This window comes from Branchiostoma belcheri, unplaced genomic scaffold (assembly GCF_001625305.1).
Source record: "Branchiostoma belcheri isolate BF01 breed outbred unplaced genomic scaffold, Haploidv18h27 scaffold6, whole genome shotgun sequence".
Taxonomy (NCBI): domain Eukaryota; kingdom Metazoa; phylum Chordata; class Leptocardii; order Amphioxiformes; family Branchiostomatidae; genus Branchiostoma; species Branchiostoma belcheri.
In genome coordinates, this window is record NW_017804242.1 from 411,562 (window position 1) to 426,420 (window position 14,859).

The 14,859-nt window shown below is 44.2% G+C and overlaps 2 protein-coding genes across 2 annotated transcripts in view; both read right to left on the minus strand.

Moving 5' to 3' along the window:
- Positions 1 to 202: 202 nt before the first annotated feature.
- Positions 203 to 3,459, minus strand: LOC109482195 (degenerin-like protein asic-2). The gene is made up of 3 exons (XM_019784890.1): positions 3,352 to 3,459; positions 1,445 to 1,671; positions 203 to 347 (listed from the first exon to the last, which is right to left on the minus strand). The coding sequence occupies exons 1-3, from the start codon at positions 3,457 to 3,459 to the stop codon at positions 203 to 205; spliced, it is 480 nt and encodes a 159-aa protein (XP_019640449.1).
- Positions 3,460 to 5,024: 1,565 nt separating this feature from the next.
- Positions 5,025 to 14,859, minus strand: part of LOC109482196 (transient receptor potential cation channel subfamily M member 1-like) — a 38,662-nt gene continuing 28,827 nt past the window's right edge. Inside the window, exons 33-36 of the mRNA XM_019784891.1 lie at positions 14,282 to 14,309; positions 7,326 to 8,412; positions 6,744 to 6,937; positions 5,025 to 5,044 (exon numbers count right to left, since the gene is read on the minus strand). Coding sequence (XP_019640450.1) covers positions 5,025 to 5,044; positions 6,744 to 6,937; positions 7,326 to 8,412; positions 14,282 to 14,309 — 1,329 coding nt within the window. The remainder of the gene's footprint in view (positions 5,045 to 6,743; positions 6,938 to 7,325; positions 8,413 to 14,281; positions 14,310 to 14,859) is intronic.

Consider the following 14,859-nt stretch of genomic DNA (forward strand, 5'->3'; position numbering starts at 1 on the left):
CGCAGTGGTCCCTTGGGACGTGTTTGGTGGCACCGTGTCCTGTGATGAAGCGTCCCATCTTACGCTGCTTACCGATGGTATGGTTGTCACGGTAGGATATGATGAAGTGGTCAGTGTTCCTGACACCGCGTTTGATACTGTTGTTTCCGCGCTTGATCTTCCCAGGGCATCAGTTGGCATCTCTGTGATACTGTCTGCAGTGCTACTGTGTGTTGTCGGAGCAGTCCCCATCATAGTGTTCGACGGCAGTGTAGTCTGCTCTGGTGCAGTACTCCGCGAACCCCTGGTTTCTGTTGCAGTGCCGGTCGTATCCTGATCCGTAGCAGTGGTCCCAGGGTCTGGTGTCCCTGTTGTGACAACAGGTGCATTGCTTGTAGGTGCTGAAGTCACCACCGATATTGTTGTTGTTGTTGTCATCTCCTCCATTCGGCTGACCGAATGTTCTTCCAGCGTCGTAGTTAGCGTAGTTTCACTTCCTGTGGGCGATGTTGTCGTGTCATGTTCGTAGTCTGAAGGAGATACAGATTCTTTTGATGTCGATGCGCCACTTGTTACTCTTGTGGTGCCTGATACATCGATTGTACTTCCTCTTGAAGGCGTTATATTGGTACTTGAACCTGTAGTACTACCCGAGGGCCCCGATACTGTTGTAGTACCCGAGGGACCTGACACTGTTGCAGTAGCCGAGAGCTCTGAGACTGTTGTACTACCCGAGGGCTCTGATAATGTTGTACTATCCGAGGGCCCTGATACTGTTGTAGTGCCCGAGGGCCCTGATACTGTTGTAGTACCCGAGGGCCCTGATACCGTTGTAGTACCAGAGGGCCCTGATGCTGTTGTAGTACCCGAGGGCTCTGATACTGTTGTACTATCCGAGGGCCCTGATGCTGTTGTAGTACCCGAGGGCTCTGATACTGTTATAGTACCCAAGGGTTCTGATACTTTTGTACTACCCGAGGGCCTTGATACTGTTGTATTACCCGAGGGCTCTGATACTTTTGTACTACCCGAGGGCCTTGATACTGTTGTATTACCCGAGGGCCCTGGTACTGTTGTAGAACCCGAGGTCTCTGACACTGTTGAACTACCCGAGGGCCCTGACACTGTTGTAGTAGCCGAGAGTTCTGATTCTGTTGTAGTACCCGAAGCCACCGATACACCGTTTGTACTTGCTATTGAAGCGGCTGTACTATTTGATGCATCTGATAGAACACTTGTACTTAATCCTGTTGTAGTACTAGAGGGTTCTGGAGATGTAGAACCGTCTGTTGCCATTGGCGCCTCAGATACAACATTTGTACTTGCTAGTGAAGAAGCTGTTGTAGTATCTGATGCCTCTGATACAATATCTGTACTTCTTATTGAACCTGTTGTAGTACCAAAAGGTTCTGGAGATGTAGATGGATTGTTGTCTCCTTCCCTCCTCTTTCTCCTCTTCTCTTGCGGCGCGACGACGTCTTCAGATTCAGATCTGGAGAGGTTGAGTTTGGAGCGTCTGACGGCGTTGAGGTTACAGACGGCAACGGCAGGAAACGTCACCTCGGGTTCGAACAGGATCTCCACGTTCGTGACCACCGGGTAGCTGAAGTACTTCACCATCAGGCCGTGGAACTGGAAGATGAAGTACGCACAGGCCCCGAGGAACAACAGCGACCACATCACCCGGCGGACCTGTGGATGGAACAGAGCAGAATTGATGTTAATCTTCGAGTAACCGGTGCAATGGCCAAGTGGGTAGAGTGTTCACCTTGCACTAGGTAGGTCGAGAGTTCGAAGGAGATACAGGTTCTTTTGATGTCGATCCCTGGTCGAGTCATACCAAAGAATTTTAAAATGGAACATACTGATTTCTCTGCTTAGCACTCAGCATTTTGGAAAAAGTATGGTACTTAAAACTGCTGTAGTAATTGCACTGCTGTGTGGCCCTGGGCTATTGAAAACGGAGATGGGCGCGCCGCCCTGTGCGTCACTTTTTCGAGTCATGCCTGAACTACAGTACGTGTTGGCTTTCAAACTTGAGTGGTCAATTGCACCACACCACAGGTTTAGAGAGCTTTACCACATCGATGTTCCGTGTACATGGACATTGTTTTGCGGGTTTGTACGTCACTTGTATGGTGACAAGGGCACGTTCAACAGATTGGAATATGGAAAAAGGAAAATGATCTCTATCCAGTTTTAGCGCACAGAAGAGCGAATCTGACGCACTGGTCGTGACAGAGAAGACAGACGCTATGTACAGTATTTACAGGTTCATTGTACCGGAGAAATTCTCCTAGCTCTTCTCGACATGCACAATGAACAGCGGGCCACGGCTTAACGTCCCACCCTAAGGACTGCGTCACGGTTTGTTACCGTACCTAAGATATATGAACATGTGCTTGCTTATCTAAGTTCCTATGCTCTAACTTTTTCATTTCCCTGTGGTACATAATCTGAAGTAGGCGGAAAAAGAGATAGCCAAACATTTGTCACGTTTCCCAATCAACTGTTGCTTCTTAATGACATTGGTACGTGTCCCTTTCCAGTGAGCATGAGTTGATGTCTTGAGATGTCACTTGCACCCACCACAGGTTTAGATAGCTTTACCACATCGATGTTCCGTGTACATGTCACTTGTATGGCGACGAGGTCACGTTCAACAGGTTGAAATAGGGAAGAAAGGAAAATGATCTCTATTCAGTTTTAGCGCACAGAAGAGCGAATCTGACCCACTGGTCGTGACAGAGAAGACAGACGCTATGTACAGTATTTACAGGTTCATTGTACCGGAGAAATTCTCCTAGCTCCTCTCGACATGCACAATGAACAGTGGGCCACGGCTTAACGTCCCACCCTAAGGACTGCGACCGTTTACAGTGTGCATGACTTGATGCCTAGAGATGTGATGCTAATCTTACAAGACAAGTACACACAAGACTGAACTACAACAAGTGTTAGCTTTCAAGCGTAAGTTGCTGTGTCGTTTACATAACAGGTTTAGAGAGCTTTACAATGTCGGTGTTCCGTGTACATGGGCATCATTTTGCGGGTGTGCTACTTCTATTGCCGACAAGGCCACGCTGAGCAGTTTATGAATTGTGAATAATGTTTCAACCTTACCTACATTGTTATATTTAAAGTATGTGCATATATATATATATATATACTACTACTATATATATATATATATATATATATATATATATATATATATATATATATATATATATATATATATATATATATATATATATAGTTTCATTTTAGTGTCTATTGGATGAGACAACTTGTAAAGGCAATCTTCACTACCTGTTTCGCCTACACCTCAATTGTCATATATGGAACAAACAAACAAACAAACAAACGAACCATGGATGTAGCCGTGCTGGTCCGGGGGATGCCGTGCGCGGAGGAGTTCTCGCGAAAGTTCTTCCACAGCCCGCCCAGAGAGGAGGTGTTGCCGTCGTCGTCCGCCATCTTTCACACGTCTCGTACCTGCTACGTACACGTCAGGTAACTGATACCACCTGTACGTCTCTCAGCTCAGGTGAAACGTTGTTGTTTTAAGGCAAGTTCCACACTTCCACAACAAAATGTGACGAACCGGTCTCAGTTTTCGGCATGAACACTCGCGTCGATCCAGATCGGAAGAATATACATTTTTTTTGTAACCGAAGAGAAAAAAATATCCTGATACGTACACGCCAGGTAACTAATACCACCTGTGCGTATGTCTGTCTGCTCTAGTACGACGCTGTTACGCCAAGTTCACTTCCACCAAAAAACGCGACGGACCGGTCTCAATTTTTGGCGGGAACTCTCGCGCGTAGGTTTTCTTCCTTCGATCCCGGTTGAAAGAAAGATGTATGTTTTTGTGACCGGAGAGAAACAAGAGATCCTGACACTGTGCACCACACACACACACTCGAGTACACAGTTATCAGAAGTGGGATTGGAAACTATCAAACACGTAATGATGGGGTTGGGCTATGAATATTTTATCACGGAGTACAAAAGATGCTAAATGACTCTCGTGTAATTGTGTTCACCCCAACACCTTTTGTTTCACGGTTGGTTGGTTCGTATCCACTGACATCACATGTAGTAGATGATACGAGTAGATGTTGTAGCATTCAACAACCCTTTCTGGTGTATTAGTATAGCTTAGGATAGTCACAGGTAGAAACCTAGCCTTCAGCAGTCCTTTCAAAGGGCCTGTGGATAGTGAAATTCTGCACCTAGCCTCCACCAGACCTTCCTATGGGGTTATGGATAGTACTAGTCGGTGCCTAGCCACTAGGCTTTCTTAATAAGGAGTTTTGGACAGTAAAGTTCTCTTCATACCCTCCACCAGGCCTTCCTAAGGGCTTGAGGATCGTAGAATTCGCAAAAAAAAAAACGGTGAAAAATTGGCCAGAGGAGTGACGAAGCCCTAAGAGTACGATTCCCCCTTACTACACATGAAATTGATACCCGATAGTAGTCAAACGTCCCTGACAAATTATTATCTCTATCTGACTAAATTTTACAACCAGCGTGGATATGGCCAGGTGCCATCGTAAACGCCATAGTTTATACGGGCTGGTTTAGACATTTCATATCACCTGTTGTGTATTAATAGCATAAGATTGGTCCCCACCTATCATGCCTATCGTCAGGGGATCGTAACACAAACAGTGACTCAGAGATAGATATCAGTCGTGTATTCATACATTTATAGGGAACGCCCTTTTCCCATTACATTAATATTGTTGTCATTGATTGTCATTGATATGTTTTACGAGTTTGCTCAATGCAAGGCCAATAGACCGCTTCTGGGCACTAAAAATACGTTATTGGAACGTATGAGCGACTATATTCGCTAGTAGAAGAAAACTGTGAACGTTGGTTTTGAAGCTGGTGTGTTGTATTCGGGAGGGAAACCAGATGCCATACGCCATAGTTGTGTCTAGGCAATTTCCATGTACTTACTACAAGGTGACCAATAATAATCTGTCAAAGCTTTAGGATCAGGACCACATCTGACATGAGGATGTGCCAACTTAGTCTCCACCAGACTCAACTAACAACGTGGGTTAAAAAAAAGTAAAATTTAGCCAATAGGGAGAATTGACTAGAGGAGTTTAGCCAGCATAGAGTTCATTTTCCCGCTTCAGAGGGGGGAAATTAACCCTCTTGCGGACTGACTCTCCTAGCCAACTGTGTCCTTTTTTTTTACCGAATTCTAGGATCCGTACCCCCATAGGAGGTTAGTCCCTACTAGGTCGCAAATAGAGTTCCACTTACTAGATAGTCTTAGGATCAACCCTATAAATAAGTTAGCCTAGTCCATTGGAGATACCCACACCATCATTTGTCTGCGAAATGTACACTTACCTCATACGAAGTGATCAATTGTAATCTGTTTAGCCCTGACTGACCTCATGCCCCTACTGTACTTGGTCGCAAAGAGTTCCACTGTACGATAGTCGTAGAATCTACCCTAGATAGGTTAACCTCGACCGTCGGAGATACCCACGCCGTAATTCAGTGTCTGGGCAAATTCGCAATGCACATGTATTTCCAACAAACTGATCAATAGTAATCTGTTTAAGCTTGGCGGACCCCATGACGGTTTGATGTACTGGTGACATATGGCGGTGATCAATGATGAGATTGCCGGTTTTGAGCCAGATCCTTGAGCTGACACATACGTTAGAGGTCAGGTGTTTAGGGCTAGGGATAGGGTTATGGTTAAAGTTGGGATCATTGTTCAGGGTCAGGGTTAGGGTTAGACTTACGATCGGAGTTAGGTTAGGTTAGGTTTAGTCTCCCACATCACGACTAAACCCCTCCCACCCCTTGTCTCAGGTATACTGGAACCCTCCCCCCCCCCCAAGCATTATCGGAGTCATGTATTCGGCAGGACCATTATTAAATCATGATCATGACTTGACGCCGGAGTAGATGAAGAGGTTCAGAGGTTAGGCAGTCTGGTTAGCCGTCAGAAGGAATCACGATATGCGTTTGTCAAACCGCCGATGATTTTAGAGATAAGGGAGCGTTGTACCAGACTCCTTACCAGGCTCCACAAGTCAGGCTTTAAAACGTGCTTGTATTTCTGATGGCATATGCTCTAGCCTCCTTCGCAGACTTCTGAAGCGTTGGCGTTAATGTTTTTTCGGGGCACCACGCGAGTTATACCGCGAGGACAGTTTTGCCGCCGAGGGATTTTGCCGGGAGAGACGGTTTCTCCATATCTTGATTATGCTCCCGGTTCGGACATATACATAAAGCCTACTTCTGTATCTATTCTACTCCACGATGGTCAATCAATCAACCAATCAATCAATCAATCAATCAATCAATCAATCAATAGATCAATTATCGTCTTTATTCAGTTGCTTCTGTACTGTTTGCCGTGATGTCTTATGTGTATTTGATACTGTTTGGTTGTCAGGTATTTACATCCTTTGAAACACCTATCAAGAGCGGTCGGACTAATTAAACCTACCAAATCACAGGAAGTCTGTCCTTTAAAAGGTGAAAACGGACACCAGGCATCACCTGGAGGGTCCAGGACGGCCAAATGTTGTGCCGCGGATTCGTGAAGTACATTTAAAGTGGTGGCGCACTTTTGACTTAAAAATGAACGCAAGCCCTGACATAAACAACAAGCGCATACATTTACATTCACACAGAATAGAACATGAGTATAACGTAACAAAGGAACAGATGAAGCAGTATAACAGTATGATTTGGAAGCTCCAGCCCAGCCCCACCCACAAAGTTCCCGCTGTTGGAGTCCGTGTCGGTGTAGCTGACTGTGGTGCCAGGCTCCTCCGTAGGGACACAGTTAAACTCGGACAGACTGACGTTCACTATGGGGAAGTGTTTGAGGGCCGGAGGAGAGGCGCATCTCGGTGTTCTGTAGGTCACATTTGTGTCCTGCATCCAGCTCCAGAGCTCCACTAGGCTGCAGGGGGAAAAGTATATAATTTGTAAACTTCGCCAGAAGGGTATATTTTCGGTTTGGCAATGGTGGAGAAGCTGTGTATGTGGTGTGGGTATGTATGTCTGTCCACAGTATAACTAAAAAAGCTGTCAATGGATCTTCATGATATTTAGTAGGTAAGAATCGGTTGTAGAAATGAAGGTCAAGTTCGAAAATGGTTCAGCTGGTGTTTTCCCATGGCACTGCATTTGTTGTTTATGTGTGTACAGTATAACCCGAGAAGCTGTGAATGGATATCAATGATATTTGGTTGGTGAGTTGCGGTGATGTCATAAAAGCAAAGGTCCTCATGAAAGTACAGGCAATTGTTGAGAGTGTAAGCAAGTTCCATATAACCTCTCACACCTACCCGCAGTTACAGTTCCAAGGGTTGGAAGTCAGGCGGACTTTCGTCAGGCCGGGGAGCGCCTGGAACAGACCGGGGTGGATCCGCGACAGGTTGTTGTTGTTCAGCGTCAGGGAGTCCAGCCTGGTCAGACCGGAGAAGGTCTGCGGCGACACTTCCGACAACTTGTTCCAGTCCAGCCACAGAATCCGCAGGTTGACAAGATGGCGGAACGCGCCGTCTTCTATCCTGCCGATCCTGTTGATGAAGAGTTCCAGCTGTTTCAGGTTTTCCAAACCCTCCAGCATGCCGGTTGTGATGATTTTTAGCCGATTGCTTCGCAGACTGAGCGTGGAAAGCTTCTCCAGCGGCCGGAAGGCTCCGTTTGTGATCTTGACGATGCTGTTCTGCTCTAATCGCAGGTTATCCAGAACCTCTAACCCAACGAAAGTCTTCGGCTTGATGTTAGTCAAGCGGTTGTTGTTGAGATTCAGAAAGGATAACTTCACCAGGTGGCGAAAGGAGTTGCTCCTGATGATGCTGATGTTGTTGTAGCTCATGTCGAGGTTCTCCAGGTTGTGGAGCCCCACGAACATGCCCGAGTTGACCACGACCATGTCGTTGTCGGACAGATCCAGGTTCTCAATGCTGGACAGATCGTTGAAGGCTCCGTCGTCGATGTTACGGATCATGTTGGACGACAGAATCAGCCGCTTCAGCGACTTTAGTCCAGCGAACATGCCGGAGCGAATGACAGACATGCGGTTGTTTTGCACGTCGAGATACGTCAGAAGAGAAAGAGGGCTGAAAGCTCCGTACGCGATCCGTGTGATGTGGTTAGCAGTGAAATATAGCTGCGTCAGGCTGCCCAGAGGCAGGAAATCTCCGCTAGTAACCTCGGATATCTTGTTGGAGTCCAGGAACAGTTTTCTCGTGCTGAAGGGGATGGAGTGAGGGACTCTCGTCAGGCTCTTCGCCTCGCAGTGGACGGCGGCGGTGTCCTCCAGGCATCGGCAGGGCGCGGGGCAGGCCTGGGCAGCTGGATGGTGACGGGTCAGGTGCAGGAGAACAGCAGACAGCACAACTGTCGCCAGCATCGCTGCAGGTTTGGGTGCCTGGGGATGCAACAATAGCAGGTAAAGCGTGAGGCTATATAAAAAAACAGTATATCCCGAAGGCTGATTGCAAGTAACGGGCCTGGGCAGCAGGGTGGTGCCGGGTTAGGTGCAGTAGAATAGCGGACAGCACAACTGTCGCTGCAGTTCTGGTTGCCTGAGGATATAACAATAGAAGGTTAAGAGTGAGGCTGTTGAACCAGAATTGAGTGCTAGATGACGCTCGTGAACTTTCATGATGAAGTTCATTATATTCCGAAGGCTAAGTGTAAATAACATTAAAGAGAGCTACTTGAGTTTTCCATCCGTGAATAGTTTCATCAGGTTGGTAAGACACTGAGTAAAGAGACACAATCAAGTCTTTTACTCAGCCGACGTTTCGGTGACCGTCTGTCACCTTCCTCAGGGCAATTCTGACTGGCTCACATCGCTGAGTGGTTCACATCTACTTGAGTTTTGTTGAGAAATAATAATCCAGTCGGATTCTACGCTCGAGCAATGTTGTGTCGACTGAGAATTTTCCCAAGAGAGCGAAGTTTTGGACAGGCGCCCATCTTCTACTCCAGTTCCTCGTCGTTGGATTGAAAAGGTCAGACGACGAGCCATGTATCAATTTGGCAGCTTAGTCCCGATCAATGGAAAGAACTTCTTCCGTATGAATTATTCACACATTCTCCCTAACTGGTCCCAATTATCGCATGCTTAATTGTCTTCTCCTTAACATAACCAGATTTGCCTTTGTTCCATTCCCATATTTGACTTCACACGTAGGAGGTTTTGCACGACTGGGGTCAACGCGAGGTTAGCGGTGAACTTGAGATTGCATCATTTGGTTCGGTGCCATGTTCAACGTTTTTACTAGTACACAATCAAACCTGTACAAGTACGTAACCGCCTGCTGGCCACTGTTACCACTTTTAGATGGTCCCTTAGATAGATAATCTTTCCCTTTGACACAGTCATTAAGAATCCTGTCCATTGTGACCACCTGCCTACATAGATCATGCTTTCTTGATCCCTCTCAGTGGTCTTCTTGAGCAGATTTGACTCTAACTGGACATGTTAGAACGGTTGGAACGACGTGCCAATGTTGGAAAACGATGGTTTTCCCCAATTTTTCTATACCTTTTGAGTTTAAGATACTTCGCTGCTCAGTTAAGGACTCTCTATGTTGTACAATAGCCGTTGATTATATGATCTTATATTAGTTATGATTCCATTATTATGTGCAACTCCTTTGGCCAAGCTAGCTTGTTTTCGAGAACGGCTTTTCTTTACTTTGGCGTGTGCATGTGGCGCAACGGTTAGAGCGTTGGACTCGGGACCAAGAGGTCCCGGGTTCGATACTCACCATGCGTTGTGCCCTTAGGAAAGGCACTTAACACGACTTCCCTCCCTGCACGGTGGAGTGACGCCCACCGAGCTTCTTAGGCCAATCTGTCTAAATGTGTGCCAAAAACACACTACGGATTTGGTGCGCCAGTGTGCCAGCATCTGCACCAAGAGCCGTAATTTTTTTGTTCTTTACAATTAAAAACGTCTGTCGTCAACTTTAAGTGCCCTGCGTTAATTTATGAGGCTATCTGGTTTACTTGAAAGCGTGGTGAGATTTATGTACTCCTTTTTCGAGTACTTAAAATCTGTAAGATAAGGTGAAAAATGGTGCAAATATCCCACCGTATTTGGATCGGCTATTCGCATGTTTGTCTCTAGAGGTGTAATATGACATCAAACAAAAATTATTGTTTACAACAATTTTTGTTGCGAATGGCTGTTTACAACGTGATACATACTTGAACGCTGAATATTCCACCTATGATCGTAAAAGAACATGTCATGCTGATCACATACTACATAGTTCTTTTGTAAGGTTGAATGGTCTCATAGTGTGGTTGTTGTTGTGTACATATTGTTTCGATCTTAGAGAACACATGTTAGAGAATAATTAAACCTTTATTGTTACATCATACATATAATCATGTATTTAGCTTTGTTAGATCTTTAGTTAAGTTGTAGAAGACCATACAAAAGTCCCTGTACTTTTTTGTTGTGTCAATAAAGAATCATAATACCTTGTACAATTGTCGTGCAATAACGTTTTACGTATTTTCCAGACCGATTTAAGATGTTTAACGCGCCAGACAGCCTGCTGTTATCTACACTTGCGGAAGATTGACGACCAAAGACGTTCAGATAACGTCACATCAGATACGGAACGACACCGATTTAAAGCTGTCATTTCTTATCTGTAAACTGCAGACATCTACACATCACATGTGCCTTGTATAAGGCAGTGGAAACACTAACGGGGATCCTAATAAAACAAACAAACAAACACAAAAAAGCAGCTACTCAGGCGACTGGATATGATTTTGGAAACGGTCAGACGTTTCAGCTAGTATCCACTAACTTTCGTCAGTGACTGAGAGACCAGAGGAGAATTGCAGGTTTATAAGCACAAACAAACAAACAAACAAACAAACAAACGAACAAACAAACAAACAAACAGGACAATCTCTGTCAGCAAGGAGATTCTGAATCTACTTTAAATAGTGCCAGTAAATACAGATGGGCAGATGACCTATAAACATTCCTGGTCAAGAAATACTCACATAATGTAATCTTGCCTTTAAGGTTGAGAAATCTGTAATAAAACTACAATATCGCCATTCTACAATGTACTTGCAAGGCTAAGGCCCTCTTTCCAACATTGGAAAGCGATCGCTGAGCAAAATTTGTTGCGCGACGTGTCAAATTTTGGTCCTTCAGTGGCCACAGCCTCCCTCCAGTAGAAAACGTGTTAGCAAGGCTAGGATGGACTGATAAAAGAATAATTGTAACTAATGGTAGACTGTACCTTTATAGCTATCATAGCACAAATACAGAAGAAAATACTCACCCGTAGGCCTGAAACTGCTCAGAAGCTCATCCTGACGAAGACAGTCCGTTCCCGAGGTGGCTGCAACACGAAACCGACAACTCGGGAGGAATACCGTTTGCCGACCGATACATCAGCTGTGGGTGGATCTAAGATCCAAAGGAAGACTCCAGGCGGTTGATTTGGTGTCTTGTCGCCTTTCTCTGACAGAGCACTCGCCCGACTGAGGCTGGCAAAGTCTTGCCAAGCGCCTTAGCTGCGCGATCGGCGATCTAAACTCGATTACGCCCAGATTTGTCCCCACCTCCTTGGCGCTTTAATTTGATACGGTTCTGTGGTCTTCTCTTTTTCTTCAAGTGTGCGCATAAATTTCGTAGCGTGGATTCCTGACTTTTCGGTACATTAAGAGAATTGACAAGCGTTGCTAGAAAGTCATGGACAGTCATTAACCATAAGTACACTCCTATTTTGCAATGACTTTTTCCGGCAAACCCTCAAATTTGCAGCCTGATACAACAACATAGTATTGGACTGATCCGCTTCTTAACGCAGACACTGCTCTAGGTGGGAAGTTACCAAAGCCCTTGACTGCTGCGCCTTAAACGATGATAAATGAGGGTCTGGAAGAGGCTCAAGTCGTAAAATATTCATGCATCCCGCACACAGTAATGCGATTAGGAATTTATGGACTTGAAAAATATCCAAGGACTCGCCACATTTCTTCTGTCACAGGGTGTCGCAAAAGTAGTCCTGTATTAGTTATCCGTGTTTGCTACTAAAATCATTAATTATGTAGTTATAGAATAAGGAATTTACTAATACGCAGAAAATAGAATGGTAATAATCTCCTTACAATAACGAATGGGTCGGCAAGAATGCAACTTGTGCCAGGCTGAGCGCATTTTTCTTGCATCGCTGCTTGACACAAGGTTGATGAAGTACATGACATTGAAGTACATTTACATTGTACGTACATGTAATGCTGCAGCGTCTGTGACCCCACTGGCTTTTCTGGCCTTAGGACCCTTGACAGGGGTGTTCTCCATCTCCTGGATTTTCTGTGCTAGGGTTGACTAGCATGCCCGTAGCCAGGATTTTGAATGGGGGGGGTTCTTCCCACTGCTTGAGGGGACCTCGAGCGCCATAGGCGCGAGGTTCCTAGGGGGGTCCGGGGGCATACTCCCCCGGGAAATTTTGAAAAATGAACCTTCTAAAATGGCTTTTCGTGCGTTTTTGAGAGGATTTCCAACAAAAAATCAGAGATAAATTTTTATTCAATGACAAAGGGAGCAGTTTTTTCAACGATTGCAGTCCTTCTTTTCAAGAAAAATCTTGGACCTTTACATAAGAAGTGGACCAAAAAGTGGACCTTTGCATAAAAAGTGGACCAAAAAGTGGACCTTTGAGCCTTGTGGGGGCCTGGCTACGGGCATGACTAGATATACGTAGTGCCGTCGCATTTGTAGACCTGGACAGGGCTTGAGCCGATGTGATGAACACCGCTACGACGAATGTTTTGCCCCTCAAAAAAGATATGTTCGGACATGGCATTGGCTCTTTAGCAATATGGCAACGACCGTTTACGAAACAGAGTTTACACGATGAGCCACTACCCTTCTAGCGTTAGTAGTAGAATAAGAAGGAATGACAATGGATCATCAAACAAAATATCCTTTTATTATAATTATCCTCCTTGTAAACACTGAGTGCCAGTTGATAGTAACGACACAAACTCAAACATAACCCGCACCTCTTGGGATAATACTGACATACATACCTGTGATACACATAGAAAACAACTGGAAAACATAACCCGCAACGCTTAATACTGATATACATTGCCGTGATACGCTTGGAAAACAACTGACCAGTACCAAATTATGTAAGGAACGCTAACAAACTAAACGCAATAAAATTATCCAAATTGATGTAATCACTGATATACATACCTGTGATACACATAGAAAACAACTGGAAAACATAACCCGCAACGCTTAATACTGATATACATTGCCGTGATACGCTTGGAAAACAACTGACCAGTACCAAATTATGTAAGGAACGCTAACAAGCTAATAAAATTATCTAAATTGATGTAATCACCATCCTACAATACACATAGCAGCAGGAAGCAGACCATGTACCTCCCGAATGGCAATTAGCGTTATTGTACATGAACATGGTAAAAACCACAAATTGCCAGAATTTTCCATCCCAAAACAGCACCAAATGACGATTGCATTTTCCCTTTGATGTCTTTAAGCTCTAGAAGTGTTCTATGGTCATGGTTTAAGTTGCTGGACCCAATAAGTAGTAGATAGAATAAGTAGTTTTTAGAATTGTGTTTTAGCACGAACTGTTTGTTGTGAGTTTTATGTTTAGTGTAAGCTGCATAATGTAAAATCTGACAAACTTGCTAGGACATTCTTTAGACATAAAACAGACAAAAATGTTTACGGATGAGGGTGTCTCACTGATGGTGACACACTATACTGGCCACAGATTTTTCCTGAATTTTCTTAACACAAGAGTAATATTTTAATAACATACATTAAAACTATAATAATTCTGGTAGGGCATATTAAGGCACCTCTATGTGCATATTACATCTTTAATTTCCTAACATCTAGTCTTCATTTGATATTGCATCACTAAGATTAGGTTTGTGCTACTGTAAGCATTTCGGTTTGTGATTTTTCATCTGTTTTAAGTTGTACACTTAGATACTCACTATTTGTATAGGTTAGACAGTTCTACATGTAACATCAATATTAATAAGACATGAAGGTTCAAACAAACTTCAAGTAAAAACTGCATCCATCCCATAATAGTACACTACGTCTTGATATACAATGTACCTCTGGTATTACCATTGAACTATTGCCCCTCCAAAACAAATATATAAAACATTAAAACTTCGGCAGTGTATAACTCAAGAAACAAGCCCAAACAACAAACTTAAGTAGTACAGTCATGGAACTCTCACAAACATCTCAGCCACTGATAAATATTATTCTAAAAACAACAACAACCTCTATTTAACCTGAGATATGGCCACTGGTTCTATTGCTGAATTATTTTCCTTGTATATACAGTACATTATACATCTAATATCATAGCACATTTTTATATTTATTACTGACATTACAGTCAACACAACACAACAAAGTCTCCACCAGACTAGCTACCCTGGTTAGAATTCAGTCAAATTTAGCCAAATAGGGAGGATAATTTGACAGCAGAGTTTGGCCGCCGTACTCTCTGGACTAATATTACTAATATTCATCCCATTTTTGCAGAGTTGTACCATCCATAGCCACTTAGGAAGGCCTGGTGGAGGCTATAATACAACAGTCAACACTCCACCATCCATACCCTTAGAAAGGCCTGGTGGAGGCTATAAGACAACAACCCACCATCCATACCCTTAGAAAGGCCTGATGGAGGCTACAAGACAACACAGACATATACATTGTAATAGTACCATAATTGTTACCCTGGCCAGCCCTTGAGATAGCAGCATAAAGTCTATCTTCTACTCATCTAAGCGGTCAACCTGGACAAA